This window comes from Sphaerodactylus townsendi, linkage group LG01 (assembly GCF_021028975.2).
Source record: "Sphaerodactylus townsendi isolate TG3544 linkage group LG01, MPM_Stown_v2.3, whole genome shotgun sequence".
NCBI lineage: Eukaryota > Metazoa > Chordata > Lepidosauria > Squamata > Sphaerodactylidae > Sphaerodactylus > Sphaerodactylus townsendi.
In genome coordinates, this window is record NC_059425.1 from 73759338 (window position 1) to 73780807 (window position 21470).

General features: G+C 46.3%; 1 protein-coding gene across 2 annotated transcripts; it reads left to right on the top strand.

The window, feature by feature from the left end:
- Positions 1–99: 99 nt before the first annotated feature.
- MRPL14 (mitochondrial ribosomal protein L14) lies at positions 100–19642 on the top strand. 2 transcript variants are annotated; one of them, XM_048483429.1, is made up of 3 exons: positions 100–205; positions 7424–7517; positions 18310–19642. In XM_048483429.1, the coding sequence occupies exons 2-3, from the start codon at positions 7444–7446 to the stop codon at positions 18674–18676; spliced, it is 441 nt and encodes a 146-aa protein (XP_048339386.1). In that variant the 5' UTR covers positions 100–205; positions 7424–7443; the 3' UTR covers positions 18677–19642. The 2 variants fall into 2 exon arrangements, with proteins under 2 accessions (XP_048339386.1, XP_048339375.1); XM_048483418.1 differs by having other exon boundaries at positions 110–242.
- The last annotated feature ends 1828 nt before the right edge of the window (positions 19643–21470 follow it).

The window sequence follows — 21470 nt, forward strand, 5'->3', positions numbered from 1 at the left end:
GGAGAGGGCGGGGGCAGAGAGGGGGCGTGGCCTTTTGCCCAGCGCAGGCAGGAGACCGGGAAAGGGGGTGGGGAATTTGTGCCTCGCTCTCGCCAGAGTTTTACGCATGCGCGCCCTCGGAGAAGGAAGGAGGTTGTCTTTCCCTGCTGCAAAGGCTCGCTCGTGCGCACGCGTACTGGGAAAAATTCCTGGACCCGGGAAGCGAGTGAGTGGCCGGGGAGGTCGTTGGTCTGTCTCCTTAGGTTTGTTTCGTTCCCCCAGCAGAGCGGGTGGGGATGGCGTAGGTGGTGCGTGAAATCTTGTTGTTTCCTGCACCGGCGTTGGGAACATGTATTCAGGGCTTACCTCGAACTGTAGTGAGGCTTTTGGGTCGCTTCGGTCTCAACGTGGTAGGGGAGTAAATGTTAACCCCACTGAGTTCGGTCGAACGGAATCGCAAGAGTAACTGCAGCCCTGTGCAGAATCTAGTCTGAAATCGATGGGTGTAGACTGCATAGGATTGTGCTGGGAATGCCTGAAGTAAACGGAATCAGCTTCCTTGATACCATCTTGGCTTTCTAGATGGGCTGCAAACTCGCTCTTAAATTCCGCGGGACTTCCTCTCAAGGACACAAGCAACTTTTCGTTTAGAATAAGCGCCATTATCAGCCAATATCAGCGCATTTATTAGGGAGTAAGTCTCCTTCAACGCCATGGGACTCGGACAGCCCAGTCCTATATCTTAGGCATTACTGCTCTGAAAGCATGGACTGCATCCCATAGGCTGTACGTTGCAAGTTCCGCCTTTAAATATTCCTTTGTATTAAAAGCTCCCTGTGTATAGGAGCCAGAAAAGAGCTCTATTTGAAGGGAGCTTTCCTGGTCGGGAAGTTTTCTAATATTGAATCCTCACCCATCTTCTATCTGTATTCTGATAGCCTTCAGCCTAGCTAATTCTGCTACATGTCTGAATCAGGCCTTAATTTCAAGTGACTGTATTCATGTGTAAGTAAAATGGCCTAAGTTTGTAGCTGCATGTGACATTGTGTAGATTTCTTTATTTCACAGTATTGCAGTTGCACCTGTAGTGACATGAATTTCCAAAGCTGACATTTAATATTACGGAGGAGAGAGGAAAATTAATATGAGGCAGGCTGTTGAAAACAGCATCTTTATCTTTTCAGCCTGGTTTGCAGTGACGTGAGAGGCCAAAAAGATAAGGATGGGGCATGTAGGGACAACACGGAAGCAGGAAGATAAGCAATGGCTGTAAATCATAAGTAGGTGAACAGAGGGAACTTGAAGGGGGAGCTGTTATTACAGCTGAAAGTGTTAAGACTATGAAGAACAAGGCCCTCATGAAGAAGGTTTGGTGAGAAAAAATGGGGCATTTCTCCTGCCATAGGGCTGTCAAAGTTGCTCCTCTTTACAATTTTAATTTGGCAGTTTATTAAGTATTTTATTAGCACCGTGACCAGGCTAGCCTGATCTTGTCAGATCTCAGAAGCTAAGCAGGGTCAGCTCTGGTTGCTGTTTGGAGGGGAGAGCACTGAGGAAGGCCAGGGTTGCTACGCGGAGGCGGGCAAATTGCAAACCACCTCTGAACATCATTTGCCTAGACAACCCCATGAGGGGTCACCATAAATCAGTTGTGGATTGCAAAAAAAAAAAAGCATTGAAGGAACTGTTGTGATGAACAGACATACAACAATGAGACAGTCCTGACTTTAGAAGAGTTAGATTCCAGTTTAGTCTATGCCTGAGTACAACAGTAAGTCCTGGTGAATTAAGCAGCAGTTTTAAGTAAATGTGTTTTAGAGTGCTGCTCTGCTTGTGACAGTTGTTGTATGCTATGCCTTCTTTTCATGGGAGTGTGCCCTGTTGAATTCAATTTAACTTACTTTTCAGAAAATATAAGATTCAATTTTTAAAAATTATTTATTATTAGTTTTATACCCCACCCTTCCCCTCATGGACTCAGGGTGACTAACAACATTTAAAATACGGAATCAATTTAAAATCAATAAATGCAACACACAGTTTACTAAATTTGTATCTGACTACTATGAACCACCAAGGGAAAAAGGTGGAATTATGTCTAATAAAGAATGGAAAATGGTGGAGAATGGCGGTGTGGGAAGCCAAGATGGAAAATCATAGCTGCCTCAATGTTATGCCTGGTGGAACAGCTCCATCTTACAGACCTTGAGGTCCTGCAGAGCCTTGGGGATCACTAGGTAGAATGTTCCACCAGGCTGGGGTCAGGGCTGAGAATGCCCTGGTTGAGGCCAACTGGATATCTTTTGGGCCAGAGCCCATCAGCAGGTTTTCATTTGCTGAGCAGAGTGATCTTCAGGGGACATAGCGAGAGAGTTTACAGTATGGGGTAGGCCGGACTAGCAAACTCAGGTTTGGGTTCTGCAGTATGATCTTGGCCAATTGGTCATTCTGGCAGGGGCTGATGGGATTTATAGTCCATTAACATCTGGAGGCCCCTTGGGCCTGTAACTCACCTACTGTTGTTTGAATGAGATGTGTGGCTGCAGAACCATGTATGCTTGCTCAAGTTTTGTGAAGGAATAGTAGGATAGAAATATGATAGATACTAGTACAATGCCTTTAATTTGCAAGATGGGAGGGTTATTGTGTTTTTTTGTTCTCTCAAGTCCATGAAAAGTAATTAATATTCCCTTTTGTTAGATGGCAAACTGACACAGATATGCAGTGTTTCCATAGTATTGGTCAAACTTGAATTGACTTTCAGGTACTGTCTATCTTGGTTGGTGACTGAAACTGCAGCTTGAGAAGTTGATTGTTTACAGTTTAGAGCCCTTCATAGCTTGGATTATACTTAATTCAGAGTTTACTAATACGTATCAAGCACCTGGCAGTGGAATCTTTGTCCTGCCTTTTGACCCAGAAAATCATCCTTTCTTAATCTCTCACCGCATTTCTCTCCAGCATCCCCTGCCAATAATAGCAGAACATTTGACCATTTAAAATTTTTGATGTTTCTGCGTTTTTTTGCTTGTTTCCATTTTTGATCTTTAATAAAAATGTTAGGCAATTGCTCGCTTATGATTTTTTTGATTAAAATATATCCGGGCAGCTCTCAGAATAAGAGCCAGTGGAAAAACAGTAGGTGCTCGCATAAGCATGTATAGCTGAAATATTTTGAGTGCCCTACTCCTGGAATGCAACTTCCAAGAAGTGTTCTAGATTTGTTTGTGTGAGTGGAGAGGAAAGCATACTTATAGTGCAATCTTAAAAACACTTCCCCAAGAATAAGCCCCATTGAATAGACCTGAGTAACATCTCAATAGACTTGTTTAGGGTGGCACTGCTAGTATAGTGAACCTAAAGAAATTCTAACAATGTGAGGGACATGGGTATGGAATGTGTAGCAGATGGTTGCTTATTTAGAAGTTAGCAGTGAAATAAAAGGTAGAACAGGTAAAAGTTAGGAGTGAAATAAAAAGTAGAACTGACAGATAATGACTTCTTTGAGAGCATTTCCCTCCCTTTGCATTCCCATTGCTTTGCCCAGCTGCAGATCTGCCCCAACTCACGCTCTCTCAGATGAGCGATGAAGGAATATGTTATTTTTTCTTTAAATACTGAATAGTACCATAAGTTCAACAGCATTGTATATTTGTGCTGGTAAGGGGTTTAAAATAGGAAAACTGTTAGGAAAGGAGTTACCTTTTTGCAACTTAAATTATTTAAATTTGTAAAGTGACTACCATTGGAAGAAAGAGAGAGTGACCTGTTGCCAAAAAAGCACAGGCTTTTTGCTTGTCTGTGTAGTGTTGGAAAACCCATTCTCTGTTGCCCTCTGTGATAACCAAGCTCTGTCCAGTAGGTACATGCGGTAGTTGCTCAGCCATTTATAAACGGCAGTTTCGATAGCTGTGTTGATACCGTCAGGAGGGGGAAGCAGAGGAAAGGGTGTTCAACCAGCAGTAGTCTGTAGTTGTGCAATGTGCTGAGTTCCTTGTAGCTTGGACAGAAGTCTGAATCCTTGGAAGGATTTCTGTTGCCGTCCCATCACTCAAAAATGAACTGTCTATAGCAGGGGTAGGGAACCTGCGGCTCTCCAGATGTTCAGGAACTACAATTCCCATCAGCCCCTACCAGCATGGCCAATTGGCCATGCTGGTAGGGGCTGATGGGGATTGTAGTTCCTGAACATCTGGAGAGCCGCAGGTTCCCTACCCCTGGTCTATAGGAAGGGTGGAATTATATCTTGTTTTAGTAACCATATATTTTGCCAGGTTGAGGAGTGGTTGCAGGTTGGTGAGACTGGTGGTCAATGATTTTTCTCCCTCAGGTTGCCTCCAACTCTTTTCTCCACCCAGCAGGACTTGATTTTAGCTGGGGAAGGAAAATGTCCATGGAGGAGGTACATTTACCTTGGAAGGGAGTCCTCACAGCATCTAATCCTGCCATGACCTGAGTAAACAGATTTTTCTTTGTATGCTTGGTGCAATTTATCCTTTGTGCAGTTCATATTGGATTTGATGCCAAATAATTCCTGGTAAATGGAAGGAAGTGAGATAAGATGATATTTTCTTTGTTTAGAGTGTTCAGAGTGATTTGTTTAAATTCACATTTTAAAAAATACTATTGAAGATTAAATGCAGCAATCATGGCATAAATTGGAAAAAGAACTGTTTGTATAGTTGCCATTTACAAGAACTACAGATGTACAATAAGTGTGTTGTGATTATCTCTATGTCACAAACCACTTTTCAGCATGTCAATTTTACGCTGAATATGAATTGGATTATTGACTTAACAGTTATTTTTGTTCAGTGGGTTTGACAAAAATGTTTGAAATGTCATTATCTTAAAAGATGGTGTATCATAAATGATTGAATTAGAAGAGTATAATTAGGAAAGGAAAGGATTCCTATTTGCTATCTCGGGCATTCCTTATATCTTCTAGTGCACCATTTGGCAAGGACTGTTTTTTGGTGAGTAGTTCAAATGGTCATTGGAGAGAATTGGGCAAAGAAGGAGAGCTGTTTTAAGTATAGCACACATGTATCATCAGAACATAGATCACAATCATATTTGAAGGTTAAGGAAAAAGCACATTTAATTAATTTATCTTCTCTTTTGGTCAATGCTCTGATTTTGTGATTACTAATAGGAGTATGCCCAATGTTTTCTCTCTTGTGGGCTTCATGAAACTAAGAGGGACCTGGTGTTTGGTGGCATCCGTAGATTTTTGCTAGCCAAAGCAAAAATTGTACAGAAGACATAGGAAGAAAGAGTGATGCATGAAATTTGTATATTTTTAAATAGAATTTTCTTAGAGCAATTTTGTTGCATGGTATATTTGTAACTCTTTATCAACTTCTAAGGCATAGAAATGTAGGGGAGTGAAGAGTTAGAAAAAGTTCCAGGTATCTGAAGACACAGTGGTCTTGACTTGGCTAAACCAAATTATAAAAATAATTGTAGGTTTAATATGCTGAATTCATAACAACTTTGTGTGTGTCAAAGGAGACGGTTGTAGTAATTGCAAGAAGCATTTCAGAAAACATAATGATGCACTACATGTTCATAGATCAGTTCAGGAATGTCAGTGATTTCTGTTCCGGGGACATCAGTGGGCAGTGTCTAATTTTAAGCATATTTTAAAAAATACTCATTACATTTTCTGTGTGCTTTTGTATTGAAACTTGCCTAAGGAATGCAACCCCACCCCCCCAATCAATTTTAACACTACAGCTTTTAAAAATTGTGTGTATTATAAATGGTTAAATGTTTTATGCTGGATTCCTGCAGATCATTGCAGCAAATAAGTTTATAGCCCCATCCAAAGGGTGAGGGTAAATCCACCTGTGGGAGAGGGGCAGTGCCAGGATGGTGGATTTGCCGTCTCTGGGGCACTTGCCCTGGTGGAGGGGATTTTGCCGCTGTGTGGCCGCTCCCCTCCCCGGCTCTGGGATGTTGCATCAGGTGCTGCACCAGTGTCTCAGTGCCCTGTTGTTGTCAGCGGCATAGCAGGGGCATAGTCAGAGGAGGAGATGACATCAATGGGCTTCCGCCTGTTAAATCCCAATGAGAGCTTCTCAGCCCGAGAGAGGCTTTTTTGCTTTTCAAGCCTCCCCCCACTGCCAGGGAGCCTCTGAGGGAGTGGCAGGGTAGTTCCACTGTGGCACAGTGGCCAGCCACCTGGCCCCTTGGATGGTGCAGGCTTTTCTGTTCTTAATGGCTCTTGATATTTCTGGCTTGATATTTTCTGACCATAGATATTTTTAAAAATATGTGGTTTCTATAGCAGTTAAGCAGCCCAATGTAACCTGCTATTAGGTAGGTGTCTGTGTTGTGTCCATGCCCAGATATGCTTGATGTGCTCACATCATAGACTAGGAGAGTCCTTCTACAGAGGGGGCTTATAAGAAAACTTAAGTACCATGATTTTTTAAAAAAATACAATACCATTGTGTTACATGTAACTGAGCTACAGTGGTAGATTCCACACAGCATAAATATTACGTCTTTAGGACATTTTAAAAGCGTTTTGGGGAAGAACTTTGCACAGCTCTCTTCTGCAAAACTACTTAAGCCCGTTTTATTTCTCTCAACCTGGATTTTTCAAAAATCACTAAAATAGTGACCTTTTCCCCCCAACCCGGGTTGAAGACATTTTTCTGCCTGCTGAGCAAATATAACGCAGGCCGGAAACAGTTTATGTCTCCTGCCCAAACCTCTTACTTTAATTTTCATCACTTTCACCCACCAGTTTTGTGTGCTGTGACAAATTCTCTGTGAAGCTTCTCCATGGAGGTTTCCTCTGCTTGCAGTTCAACCACCCACCCTAAGTAGATGATTAAAGTTTGTGTTGCCAATAATCCCGTGCACATGTCGTTTCCCCTTTTTTGTTGTGAGGGGGATGTCTATGAAGCTACAGTGACGTTATTAGAGAAACTGCAGTATGCTTTGCAGACATCCCCCTTAAAACAAAAAAAGGAAAAATGACAAGTGCATGAGATTGCTAGGCAAAACAATCTTTATTCATCTACTTTTTACAGCAAAATCATGTGTGGATAAACTACAAGCAGAGGAAACCTCTGTGGAAAACTTTAACCAAATGTTGGTGGCATGGAGAATCTCTGCAGCAGCGCACAAAATTGCAGGTGCAGCAGTAAAACCTACAAGGGCTCCATGTAGCAGGTTAGAAAAAAAGATCCATTTTGGCTGGCAACATTTGTGTTCTCCTGTGCTGTGGGAATGCTGTGTGGAATCCACCACTGACTCTGTCTTGAGCAGGAAATATAGCTATGGTTAACAGTGCAGTGTGTGCTTTGGGGGCTTTCAGGAAACCACAGAACAAACATCGCCCCTGATATGTCTTTATGACAAACTCTGTTTCTGTCTTTATAAAAAAATGCATCTGGTCAATAACCATTCTTTTGTTGTTGTTGTTTAGGGCTTGTTATCAGAATCCTGATGGCTGTTTTGGAAAAGTGTTCAAGGTTATTCCTAACCCAAGTAAGAAGAGCAATTTATCAGCAGAATTTCAGGTATTTAATCCAGTGCAACTAATGGAGTAGAGAAGCTGTCTTTACTCAGAGAATCTTACTTTAAAAATATCAATCAGCAGGCAAAGCCAGCTCAATTTAGTTCTTACTGAATTCATTTGAAACACATCTTTCTCCCCAGTGGGAACCCAAAGCGGATTGCATCATTTTCCTCTCCTGTGTAGGATTTTTCCTCCTGTTTTCTAGAGCAGCAATAATTGCTAGATTACATATTAATACCGGTAGTTTGGTTTTTGGATACTTTATGCCACCTTTCCAGATAAAGATAAAAACAATATCCATTAAAATTACATCAAAATATTTCACTAAAATAAACTAGTGACAATACCATATTTCATGAATATATAGTATTGATAACACTTCTACTGACAAAAATGAGTATTTCAAAGCAATATGAAAGTCCATTTACATTGAAAACATAATACCACCATCTGCTTAATACAAGCCTAACATTGTTAACCCTTTCCATGCCATTCCATACTTTGATGTTCCAGATACGGGTTGAAGGAACTTGGTTCAATTGTATTTTATATTAGATACAACAAACTGTGACTCATTCTCACTTTGCTGCTTCTATTGAGTTGGATCCAGGATTAATTTCTATATAGGAAAGTGTGACGCTTACTTTCATTCTCCTGGAGGCGACTTAGGGCATCTTGGCCGGGTGATTCCCTTCCTTTGTCCAGAGAGGCAGGATGTTGATTTTTTCCACTTCCTGTGACGTCCCTGGCCTCCATTTTGGTTCCCCAGAAGTTCTCCTGCCTTCGCAGAGAGTGCAGGTCTTTCACTGGCTTGCAGCCAGTTTAGGTTTTTTCCTTTAAATTTAGCCTTTTTTAAATAGTTTGGAAGCTAGGCAACAAGGGGCTGGGCGCAGCGTGATCGCCTTAAGCTCAGCTGCACCGGATTGCGAGGGATTCTCCAGCCAACGCGGAGTCTCTCCTTGCTTTCTCTCAGCCCATCCGGCGGCCATAAATGGCTCACCGGTCTTTTTCACCTCCGCCTGACTCCTTCCACAAGTCGGCGGTGGAGGGGACGAGGGCGGCCATCCGCAAAGGGAGTCAGGCCGCCCAGAAGAACTCCGGAGCCAGCAAGAGCTCCGGAGCAACAACGCGGAAGACGGCAGCCCCCGCAGCAGCCGCGGCGGCGGGAGGAAACGACGGGCCCCGGCGGCAGAAGAAGTCGCGCTGGGACGAGCTGCCGGGGGGATCGCCCCACAGGAGCGCCAGTGACCCATGTAGGGCCGCGGAGGGCGTTGCTCCTGCACCACGGCCGCGTGATGGCTCCCCGGCGACAGGCAACCAGCCGTGCCGTGATTCCGGCCCATGCAGGGCCGATGAGGGAGCGGAGTGGCGGGAACCCTCCTCTGGAGAGGCATCGCCCACCGGAGAGGAGGCAGACGACCAGAACAACTCTTCTGGAGCCAGGCAAGACCGGGAAAGGGGGGTGGGACGCGAAAGCTGCAGCCCAGGCCCCTCGGAGGGCAGAGCTACCTCCCGGGAGGGCAGAGCAACCTCCCATCGGGAGGACAGGGCAACCTCTCGCCAGGAGGACAGGGCAACCTCCCCCCCCCCGCCTGTGAACATGGCGGTTTCTGGCTCCTGGAGAGACGCTTCTCCACGGGAACTCATGGGCTTCTTTAGAGAGGCCATGAGGGAAGAAATTACAAGGTTCCATAGGGGCAGGGAAAGCCACAGCCAAAGAGCAGGAGCCAAATCCCCCTTGCCCCCAGAACTCAGACGGAGGCACCGGTCCCCATCCCGGTCCCTCAGCCCCGTGGCAGAGAGGAATCCCCTGGCCATCCCGGGGGACACCTCTGAGGAATACAGCGAGGGAGAAATTGGGGATCAGTCGGACCATTCCTCTGATTCCGAGGAGACCCCCATAGAATCCAGTGAGTGCTTTATGAGGTTTTTCAAACAAGAACACCTCTCTGCACTAATGGCCAAGACTATCTCTGCTCTGGAACTGCAAGATGCAGCTGATGCAGAGGACCCGTCAGCCCCAGCCCCGACCACCACCAAACCCATCAAGGGATGCCCCAGGGGAAAACAGGACATTTTCCCAAGACAGGAAAAACCTCAGGAGGTTTTTCCACTTCCAGAGTATTTCGAAAGGAGGATCCGCAGGGAATGGTCGGATCTAGGCTCCAATAGGGGTTCCCTTCCAGTTTCAAGAAACTGTACGCAGTCCCTGAGTACGTCCATCACATGCTGCAGACACTGATGGTGGATGCCCCGGTTGCAACTCTCCAGTCAGGGGGGCTGGTGACAAAGGACGGGGAGGGGTTCCTGAAGGACCCCACGGACCGCCGCATAGACGTCTTCCTGAGAAAGACGCACGAAAAATTAGCCCAGGCCACCAAGATTCTGGCACCATCAGCAACTGTTGCTCGTGCCTCCATCCTGTGGCTAAGGAGGCTCCTGGACATGATCCCTCTGGAGGATCAGAGGATCAGGGAGGGCATTGAGAGGGTCCTCTTCGCTACATCTTACCTAGCCGACTCCACCTTCGACGCCATGATGATGGTGACCCGTGGCTCCGCACTGGCAACGGTGGCTCGCAGACACACATGGCTGCGCTCCTGGGCTGCCGACTTTCACTCTAAACAGGTGGTGGCCACCTACGACTTCCACGGAAACAGACTTTTTGGACGGGAGCTGGACAACGTCCTAGTTGAAGCAAAGGACAACAAGAACAGGAAGACCCTACCTAGATACATCAGAGGGGACACGTCTTCCTCCTCCTACAGATCGCACACCAACTTCAGAACCCAACGGGCCTTGCCTCGGGCCCCTAGAGATGGACGGAGGACACAGCATCAACACCAGTCCTTTCGGAAACCAGGCAACTTCGGCAACAACAACAACGCGGCAAATTCCTTTCGTCCCAATTTCCGCCCTGGAGGCAAGGCTGGCCAGACCTATCGCCCGGGTGGCCAGAATCGCAGCTGACCACCAGAGCATTCCGGTCAGCGGGCGCCTGTCTCACTTTCAAGATGCATGGATGGGCGACCATGTAGACCGATGGACAAGGGAGGTGATCGAGACGGGTTACCTCCTGGAGCTGGCCAAAACGCCAAAGCCGCGATTCCGTACTTTCCAACGCCACTCCAGACTGGACAAACTCCAAAGGACACAACAAGCCATCCAACTCCTGCTGGAGATCAAAGCCATAGAACCAGTGCCATCTATGGAGAGATTCTTAGGAGTCTACTCCCACTTCTTCACCGTGCCAAAGAAAAACGGGGAGTGGCGCGCCATCCTGAACCTCAAATACATCAACAAGCACATGCGCTTGTACAGGTTCAGGATGGAAACTCTTCGATCCATCATGGAGAACCTTCAACCCAGGGACCAGCTGACGTCGCTAGACCTCACAGAGGCTTACCTCCACATTCCCATCAACCCAAGGCACTGCAAGTACTTACGGTTCACAGCGGGGGGAACACACTACCACCGCAAGTACTTACAGTTCACAGCGGGGGGAACACACTACCAATACACTACCCTTTGGGTTAGCAACGGCCCCGCGAGTGTTCTCCAAGGTCCTCCTCGCCCCCATCATGGCGCTCAGACAGGAGGGAATACACGTCCATCCCTACCTCGACGACATCTTGTTTCGGTTGAGTTCAGAAACACGGGCCCAGCGGGAGGTCGACAGAGTCCAGGAAGTCCTGACCAAACACGGCTTCCTCATAAACCTGGCCAAAAGCTCCCTCATCCCATCACAATGGATGGAACACCTGGGGGCGGTGATAGACACGTCCCGGAGCGCCCTCTTCATGCCTCAAGCGAAGATCAGCAAGATACAACGGCTGACCAGAGCCCTTCGCATAGCCAGCAGGGCCTCCCTACTCCAACTAGCGAGTTTGATGGGATTGTTCATATCCACAGTGGACATGGTGCAATGGGGCAGAATGCACGCGAGACCGCTGCAGAGGTTCCTGCGACCACACCAGTTACTGATCATGGCAAAGACAGACAAAACTCTTACCCTGACCCAGTCACTCAAAGACAGCCTCACATGGTGGACTCAGTCATCCAACCTCGCCGGGGGCAAGATCTACCTGCCCCAGGACAGGGACAGCTCTTCATGGACGCCAGCCTCAGCGGCTGGGGTGCCTACAGCCAGGGCAAATGTGCACAAGGTCAGTGGTCGACCATGGAGACACAACTGCCCATCAACATCTTAGAGACCAGGGCAATTTGCCTGGCCCTAAATCACTTCCAGGAGGAGCTGCTGAACAAACACGTCCTGGTGAGGACAGACAATATCACAGCAAAGGCATACATCAACAATCAAGGAGGATCCAGATCCTCAGCACTGCACCGAGAGGCGAGCAGAGTACTGGTCTGGGCGGAGGCCCACCTACAATCCTTGACAGCGGAACACATCCAAGGCAGCCTCAACACGGCGGCAGATTGGCTCAGTCGACAACAGATCTCCGAGGCAGAGTGGAAACTCAACACACAGATCTTCAGACAGATCGCACTTCACTTTGGAAGGCCAGAGGTGGATCTCTTCGCAGCAGTGGAAAACCACCAGCTGCCAACCTTCATGACCAGATCTTACCACCCTCGGGCGATAGCTACAGATGCTCTGAATTCGCCTTGGCCCGAGGGCCTCCTGTACGCCTTCCCTCCGGTCCCAATCATCCCCAAACTTCTGAAGAAACTGAGGGCAGAACAGGCAGAAATCATTCTGGTGGCACCATGGTGGCCGAGACGACCATGGTTTTCTTCAATTCTACAACTATCCATTGCCCCCGCACTCACCCTACCGAGTCCCCCAGACATTCTGTCCCAGGGACCGGCCCACCACCCCAACCCTCAGTGGTTCTGCTTGACCACCTGGCGCTTGAGCGGCAGGCTTTGAAGAGGAAGGGCTATTCAGACAAGGTCACAGACACTATACTAGCCTCTAGAAGGCCGTCCACAACCAACATCTACAACTGCTCATGGAAGGCTTTTGTCAAATGGGCCAGAGCCACTCTCATCGACCCGGTGAGACCTTCGGTTCCACAGATTCTCCAGTTCCTACAAGCAGGCTATGAGAAGGGACTCCGGAGTGCGACCCTGCGCAGACAGGTGGCGGCCCTCGCGACGATATGGCCCAAAGCTCAAGGGCACCAGATCTCTAGGCACCCAGACATCATCCGCTTCTTAAAGGGTGTGCAGCAACAGCAACCACCGACTCTTCATCGTTTTCCCTCTTGGAAGCTCAACACGGTACTCAGGGCTCTCACGAAGCCACCCTTCGAGCCCATACGCGCTATACCGCTTAAGTGGCTAAGGATGAAAACCCTCTTCCTGGTTGCAATTACATCTGCACGCAGGGTTTCCGAGCTCAGGGCACTATTGGCATCACGCCTTTGAACCCAGTGAGCTTTGGCTGGAGTCACTCTAAATAGCACTGCTAGGCCAAGAGGGGCAGCTACCATAGAACCAGACTGCTGTTACTGGTCCAAAGAAGGAGCATTGCTGCAGCCATAAGAAACTGGTCACTGACTACTGCTTGCTCACTGGAGCCGATTGCTTTACACCAAGCAAATAGGCCTATGAGTAGTTGTATTTCTGTATGACTGCACACCAATTAGTGAAACTCCCAATACTGGTATCTGTAAGGTATGTAAAGAATTTTTAGTTGCCCTTAGAAAACAATCAGATGGGCAGAGATCTAGGATATGAGTTTTTTCCCTGACATTGAGATGGAATGATTGAGAGAGATTTGACTGCATTTATACATGCTCAATTTGGTGTTGACAATTTTTTTCTCCACATCTCCATGTTCTTTTAAAATAGGTACCCTGGTTCCCCGAATATAAGATATCCCCTGAGAATAAGACGTAGTAGAGGTTTTGCTGAAGTGCTAAATATAAAACATCCCCTGAAAGTAAGACGTAGCAAAGTTTTTGTTTGGAAGCATGCCTGACGAACAGAACACTGAAAAATAAGACATCCCCTGAAAATAAGACATAGCGCATCTTTGGGAGCAAAAATTAATATAAGACAATGTCTTATTTTTGGGGAAACATGGTAGCTTCAGTATGTAACTTCTCTTTAGAAAAAATATCTAAAGTAGCAATGCTTAGACGTCTGTCTGAGGCTCTGGAGAACTTCTGCCACTTTGAATAGATTGTGCTAGGCTGCAAGGATCCTGCTACAGTTACTGTTTTGTGATTCCATCATGTGTGTGAGACTATGTGGGCAGTCCAGCTTCTTCAGTGGTTTCTGCTACTATTGAAAGATTTGTGTATGTTAATGCACTGTTCTCCCAATAACTTTTGTCCAGCATAGTCTGGGTACAGAGTTTTGTGGGGACAAAATGGAGCAAGGGGTGATTGATTTGTGTAGAGTTCTTTGGAGGAAGGACAGGATTAAAATGCAATAAATGTGTCATCATTATATGTGCAGACAATGTTCTTTTTAGAGGTTTTAATGAGGGAAAAATATGTGCCCTTCCTCCATTGTCGTACAGCTCTGGGTAAGGGTAATGAGCAGAGTATCAAATAACTTCCAATTCAAAAGGGAACACAGACCCTTGACATTTGCGGTTCCTCCATAATAAATGCTTTGAGAATGAGAGTGCTCCTGAGTAGGGAGAGCCCTCTCTGACTGTGCATTTTCTACTTGAATGGCCAATACAAACAAATGGAGAAACTGCCTTTAGACCTAGTCCAGCAACTGGAACTGTGCAGGCATTGAGGTATGGCAAGCAGGCAGCCTTCTTTTGCTGATCTTAGTTTGCACAGGTGTGGTGTACTTCTAAGTACATGGTAAGTGGTTTTCAAGGACTAATACCTTGTACTTTTCACTGCTAGGTTAAAAATCAATGAGAAAAATGCCTCTTAAACCTGTACCTCTCTTTTATGTGGCATATATGGCCTCTATATGTTCAAAATCTATCCTTTAAGAATTGTGTTAATATACCTCTAATGTCTATATCTTCCTGTATTTAATGAAGCCAAAAGGGACAGCAGCAGAAGTTGACTATTTCAACCACCCTCAGACCACGCTGTCTACACCAATGTGCTGGAGCTCATTTGCTTTTTTTGCTGTCAAATCTGAGCTTTGGGGCTCATTTGCATTCACATCCCTCAGTCTTGACTTATAAGGGTCAGGAATTAGAATGCTAACCCAGTCAGTGTAAAGGATGCAATTCCTGCCCACAAAAAGATATGATTGTCTGAATACAGAGTACATGATCTGAATACAGAGTACATGATCAGCATGTTCCTAAAGCCCACTATATAGTGAGAACTGCTGATCTGAGGAATCTTTATAAGTTGTCATAGAAGGCACGAACTTTGTCTGCAGTAGATGAAGTATAGAGACTTTCCCCACCCCCATAACCTGCATTCATCCTACATTCTAAGGAATCCTGTGGCTTGTGCTTCCACTAATGGCAGAGAAAGAAGACATGTCAAATTCTGTTTTAACGCATAGCCTAAAGGAGTATGCTCTGGTACAATTCATGTGGGGCTACAGTTCTGCCCAATGGGTGTTCTGCAAGTTCAAAGTCTCTGCCTCCCAAGAATACTAGCAGGATGCCCCAGTCAGTAGTCTTCAGTAGACTTCTGGGTAGACCTGATTGGGATTGCTCTCTTGGAGTCCCCTGAAGAATTGTCATAAAAACCTATCATTTGTGTAAAATTCAGCTAGACTGACATATAAAAACTGCTGGCAAAATATTCTAGAAATTATCCAGCAGTAATCTGAGAAAATATGTGAGGAACTATGTCATCAATGTATGCACTGGTGTAATGCCCATTGGGCAAGGTGGGCAGCTGCCCAGGGCATCACCTTGTGGGGGGCATTAAAATGCTGGGTTCGTTTTTGGATATTTTTAGTGGTTTTCCAGGGAGGGCATTCTTGGATGTATCAGCACCAAAATTTGAGGGTATCATCTGGAGACTATCATGGTGGCACCCCCAAGGTTTGGTGCAGTTTGGTTCAGGGGGTCCAAAGTTATGGACCCTCAAAAGGGTATCCCCCATCTCCTTAGCAAAGAATGGGGGATGAGGCACCCTTTGAGGGTCCATAACTTTGGACCCCCTAAGCCAAACTGCACCAAACTTTGGGGGTACCATAAGGACAGTTTCCAGATGATACCCTGTAATTTTGGTGCCGATACATCCAAAAATGCGCCCCCTGCAGGAACATCCCGGAAATTTGCCCAAGAATCTTTGTTCTGCATTGAGTTTTCTGTATTGTTGTCCATGGGGGTTGTAGGCTGGAGGGGGGGGACATTTCTGAAGGCACAGTCTCAAAACTTTCAGTGTCTCATCAGGAAACTGCCCTGATGATGCCCCCCAGGTTTGGTGCAGTTTGGTTCAAGGGGCCAAAGTTATGGACCCTCAAAACTGTAGCCCCCATCTCCTATTAGCTCCCATGGGAAACATTGGGGGATGGGGCACCCCCTTTGGGAGTCCATAACTTTGGACTCCTTGAACCAAACCTCACCAAACTTGGGGAGTAGCATAAGGACAGTCTCCTGATGATATGCTGAAATTTTGGTGCTGATATGTCTAAAAACTTCACCCCCTGTAGGCACCAATGTCCTGGTGCAAAAAAAAAATTTGATTGTGGTGGAGTGGCCGCCCATGGGGGGCGGGCATCCAACTCAGGTTTTGCCCAGGGCTACAGTTTGCCCAGGGCTGCCTTGTTACACCCCTGAATGTATGGATTCAATGTAATGCAATATAATTTTGCACTAATCATAGTCTTGGAAATTTAGTTCTTTAAAGTAGATATATTGTACCCATTGTTGGACAATGGGATTATGAATGAGTTGCTTCTGAGAGACAAAACAGTGAATGAATTCATTAAACATACATTCAGTTGTGGCATTCAGCGTGTTTTGTTATTCCCATGGATGGTCTGAATGTAGGTTTTGTGCATTTTATTTGTTGTATCATTCTGGATTGTGAACTTCATTGAAAACAGTTTGGTAATGAGTGCAAAATAAAATGCTGTAAATACAATAGATTTGAACAGTGGGATAGAGTACGTTTTTGTTCCTTTATCTTGTGATAAAATTTTTAAAAGATCATTTTACCTGTGTTAAATTTATCTTGTAGTAAAACAAAACTATTTCAAGGTATTCGTTCAAGACACTCATAACTTGCAGTCCCAAGGCATATTTTCCTGGGAATAAGTTCAAATGAATGCCATGAGAATTTCTTCTGAGTAGATATGCTGAGAATTGCTCCCCTAATGTCTCATTGGCTAGATTCCATCTATATAATCCTATTGCTCTTCTTGGGTACAAGATTCCTTGCCCCTGCTATAAAAATATCCCTTGTCTTACTAGTATCTGATCAGCAGTATCCTCTTGTTTGAACATCAATATAGTAAAGAGCCCTCCTTATTGGAGATGCAGTTGGACAGCCCCATCCATGCGCCCAAAAGGGCTTCCCAACAGCATGGGGAAATCAAAAAGCTTCCCTGCTGCCAAGAAGCCTCAATGGGCTGCACTGGACATACATCAGCCAAAAAGATGTGTTGAGTGCAGACTGCGACCCATTGTCAAAGAGGTTTCCTGGCAACATGGAGAAGTAAAAAACTTCTCAGCCCTACCGCCAAGAAGCCTCAATGTGCCCCTCCCTCCTTTCATGCCACCCCTCCCTCCCCTCCCTTCCATGCAACCCCTCTCTCCCCTCCCCCCTCTCTGCTAGGGTGGGTGGGCCAGGTCAAGATGCTGGGCCCCCTCCCTCCCCTTGCATGCCACCCCTCCCTCCCCCTTCCTCTGCTAGGGTAGGTGGGCCAGGTCCAGATGCTGGGCCCCCTCCCCTCCCTTGCAAGCCACCTCTCACTCTCTCCCCTCCCTTGCATGCCACCTCTCCCTCCCCTCCCCCTTCCTCTGCTAGGGTGGGTGGGCCAGGTCCAGATGCTGGGCCCCCACCCCTCCCTTGCAAGCCACCTCTCACTCTCTCCCCTCCCTTGCATGCCACCCCTCCCTCCCCTCCCCCTTCCTCTGCTAGGGTGGGTGGGCCAGGTCCAGATGCTGGGCCCCCTCCCTCCCCTTGCATGCCACCCCTTCCCCTCCCTCCACTAGGGTGGGTGGGCCAGGTCCAGATGTTGGGCCCCCTCCCTTGCAAGCCACCTTTCACTCTCCTCCCTTGCATGCCACCCCACCCTCCCCTCCCCCTTCCTCTGCTAGGGTGGGTGGGCCAGGTCCAGATTCTGGGCCCCCTCCCTCCCCTTTCATCCTTCCCCTCCCTCCACTAGGGTGGGTGGGCCATGTCAGATGCCAGGCCCCCTCCCATTCCCTCCCCTTCCCTTGCATGCCACCCCTCCCTCCCCTCCCCCCGCTAGGACATCTGCCAGCCAAAAGGCTGGCTTCAGTGTGGACTGCAGCCCACTGGCAGAGGCTGGGAGGGAGCCAACTAATGGTGGCTCTGCTCCTCAGCCTGCCCCTGCTACACCGGCAGTGGGGCTGGGATGCTGAGGCGATGTTCAGTGCTGGTGGAGGGATGTGTCCTAAGGAGGGCAAATCTGCCAGTGCGGTGACACACTGCACCCTGAAGCAGATATCCCCCCCACACTTTGGATGGGGCTCTGAGGCAAAGTCACTCTCTTCTAAGATGTGGCAGAGTATAACTCTGCTTAGATTGTGTTGTAAGTCTACAAGGCACCAGAACTGTATCCATGTTGCTTCTTTTCTCAAACATTTCTTGTAATTTTAAAGAAACTTTCAATGTGAAAGGTTGGTATAATGCCCCATTTCTGAATATAGACGTTTGTCCATCAATCTCATTTTTCTCTTTTGCCAGCACCAGCAGCGTATGCAGTGCGATACAGAAGATGACCCGTGTGCGAGTAGTAGATAACAGCACCATGGGAAACACACCATATCACAGGCCACCAAAGTGCATTCACGTGTACAACAAAAGTGGAGTGGGCAAAGTGGGGGACAAAATCCTGCTGGCTATCAAAGGGGAAAAGAGAAAGGCTTTGATTGTTGGTCACAGGATGCCTGGCCCTCGCATGACTCCCAGGTTTGATTCCAACAACGTGGTACTCATTGAAGATAATGGAAACCCGATAGGGACAAGAATTAAAACCCCAATACCTTCTTTCCTGAGGAAACGTCAAGGAGAATTTTCAAAAGTGTTGGCTATTGCCCAGAACTTTGTATGAAAACTATTTAAATATCCTATAGCCTACTGTTTCCTTTCTGCTACTAGATCTGAGGAAGAAGAAACATGAACAAAGTCTTTCATTTTGCTTATGAAGGAAAACCCATTACTTTCTTAAAATAAACTTACGTTGTCTTTTTTCTGTCAATTATTATGTTGTGTCATTAAAGTTCAGAATGTTAATGTACAATTCTGTTTTCCAGAACTGATGCTGTGCCGGGGGGGGCGGGGGGGCAGAGAAGGGCAGAGAATAATTGTAACTCATTTCCCAGTGACAGTTTTTATTGTTTCAATAATGCATTTGTAGGACTATGTCACCCCATGCATAAGGCCACTACAGAAATAGTGGATAACTTAGTAAGTGTGTTTTTAAGGTTTCTAGTCTACATGAATTTGGAAAACACCTCACAAACATAGGTGGCGTGGCAAAGAATACATGAAAGCACAATAATTCTTGGCTGTTCTTTTTGCTCCCACTGTTTATATTTTTCCCCTTCATCAGTTCTTGTTACAGCATTCCAAAGTCCATGAAATACTGCCACTAGCATGAATTAGAACTGATGTTTTTAAATCACCCAGTCTGGAGGGGATAACATTTAAAATCTGAATAATTCCTTATGCACTACTTGTGTTCCACATATTGTGTCACAATATCATCTACAGATGTCAGAATTAAGTTGCGATTTCTTGTTACCAAGGTACTAATAAGAGTGTCCAGGTGGAATGATGTGTGAAAACCTAGGATGAACAATCTGCCTTTCAGGTGTTTTATGATAAGAAGATTTTCTCCCTCATTGTGCCATCTAGTGGTAGCCTATAGGTGCCCATGTTTTGTTTTCTTTGTTACCTGTGTAATATCATAGTAAGTTCTGTGATAATCATCAATAAAACCTCTGTATGGGAAATGTTTTTTAATTGCTCCCTCAGACATTTGCCTATTGTGAATAAAATAGCCTCCTAAACAGTTCATATAAATTTTGCCTGTTCTTGTTACTGAGAATAGCATCCTTCCAGGCTCATTGCAAGGGCTGACAAAGGCCCTGAGAATTAAGAGTGTGCTAAGCCTTTTTTTTTTTTAGTAGTAAATGTTGTCAGGGCCTGTGAATAAGGCCAAATGAAACTATCCATCTTTTAAAACTTCTTCTAAGATAAGTTTTATACTTCGATGCCTTGCAGTTTACCACAAAGTCTGTGTTCCTTTAAAAAAATGTTGGTCACAGTGTTTGAAGTTTCATTTATTTTAATTGTGAAATGTAAGCATGGGAGTTTGGGAAGTAGTTCATCTGAAGGATCCCACATTTCATTCTTATAGTACTCTGCATGCTGGCTTACCTAGTGGTAAGTCTCACTAAAAACCGCAGGGATTACCTCTGCATAAATATGTACAGGGTTATGCTGTTAACATTTTGTGTTTGAGCCTCAATATCCAGCAGCCTGAGCAATAGACTGCTTCTTTACTGTTTGTATTCTTGGTGGGTGCTCTCCTTACATATATCTAATTCTGAACCAGACTGATCAGTGGAGCTAGAGAGAAATAGGAGGGATTTTTCTATGAACCTGAAGGAGTCTCGAATTTGCAGAAAAGTCCAAAAATCTTTTTAAAAACTGAGGGTTAAAACTTGCCAAAATAATCGAAACAACACTTGTAGTTTTAAGAAGAGAATGACTTGAATAAGAGGAGGAAAGAAGTGGGCCTTGTCCTACAAACAGCCAAGCATACAGGACCAGAAGGGTCTCCACATTAAACCATGTGTTACTCACAGGAACACTTTTTTTTTAAGCGTGTGACTGATGGGTTCCTGGGTTTTTGCATCTCTGGTCATTACTGTAGCTCCATTTCTGGTATGTTAAAAATCTAAAATGTATATTAAAATGCTAAAATTTGGCTTTTTAAAAAAGGATTGATAAAAGGCTTGATGGTTTTAAGATGGATCATGTGGACCAACTGTGTTTCAAGACGGGTGAGCCGAGTGCCTGGAGACGCAAAACGCCACCTCCAGGTCCGCCATTCGCATACAGGGCGCATTGCATCGCGAGCCGCTGCCACCGACCGCCGTGGAAGCCGGGCGCTTCCAGGAGCCTGGAAGCGCCTTGTTGGGAACACTGGCCGCTGCCGAAGCCAACGGCAGCGGCTTTGAGACGCTTCCCCACCTCGGCATCTTCATTTGTCCTCGGTTCGCGCCGCCGAGGTTTGACGATGCCTTCCCCTTGCGCTGCTGGAGCAGGCGTGCAGGGCCAGGGGGGCGTGTCCCCAGGCCTCGGCAACGCGCCGGAGGCCCGGGGACATGCCAGGTCGGCCGGGCGCCGGCGCTTCGCGGCGCCGGCTGCCCAGCTCTTTCTAAGACCGTCCGTGCGGACGGTCCCAGCGTCGTCAGGTCGGCGTCGGAAACGCCGACCCGGCCGCTTCCGCATTCGTGCGGAAATGGCCTGTGCTTATGGGACAGTGTAACTCACTTTTAGGTGGCACAGAAATATTTTTTAACCTTTCCAAGGTTTCCTATAATGTTAAAACAAAGTAACTGTAATGCTAAGCATGCATTTCCAGCATGTTGGGTCATTTCAGATTTCCAGAATCTTGGACATTCCCCTCTTCACTTTGTTTGGGCTCTAAATGATTCCTTTGGGGAGCCCCTTGAGTAAACAACCTGGTAAATTCCAGACAAGCAAAGGTTGGAGGTCTCCTAATGAAAGCAAATACATGAAATGTGAAATGGTACACATTAGAAGGGAAGGTTTTATGTATATCAGTTGTGAATCCAAGTACATAGAAGTTGCAATTAATCTTTTTAGACTAA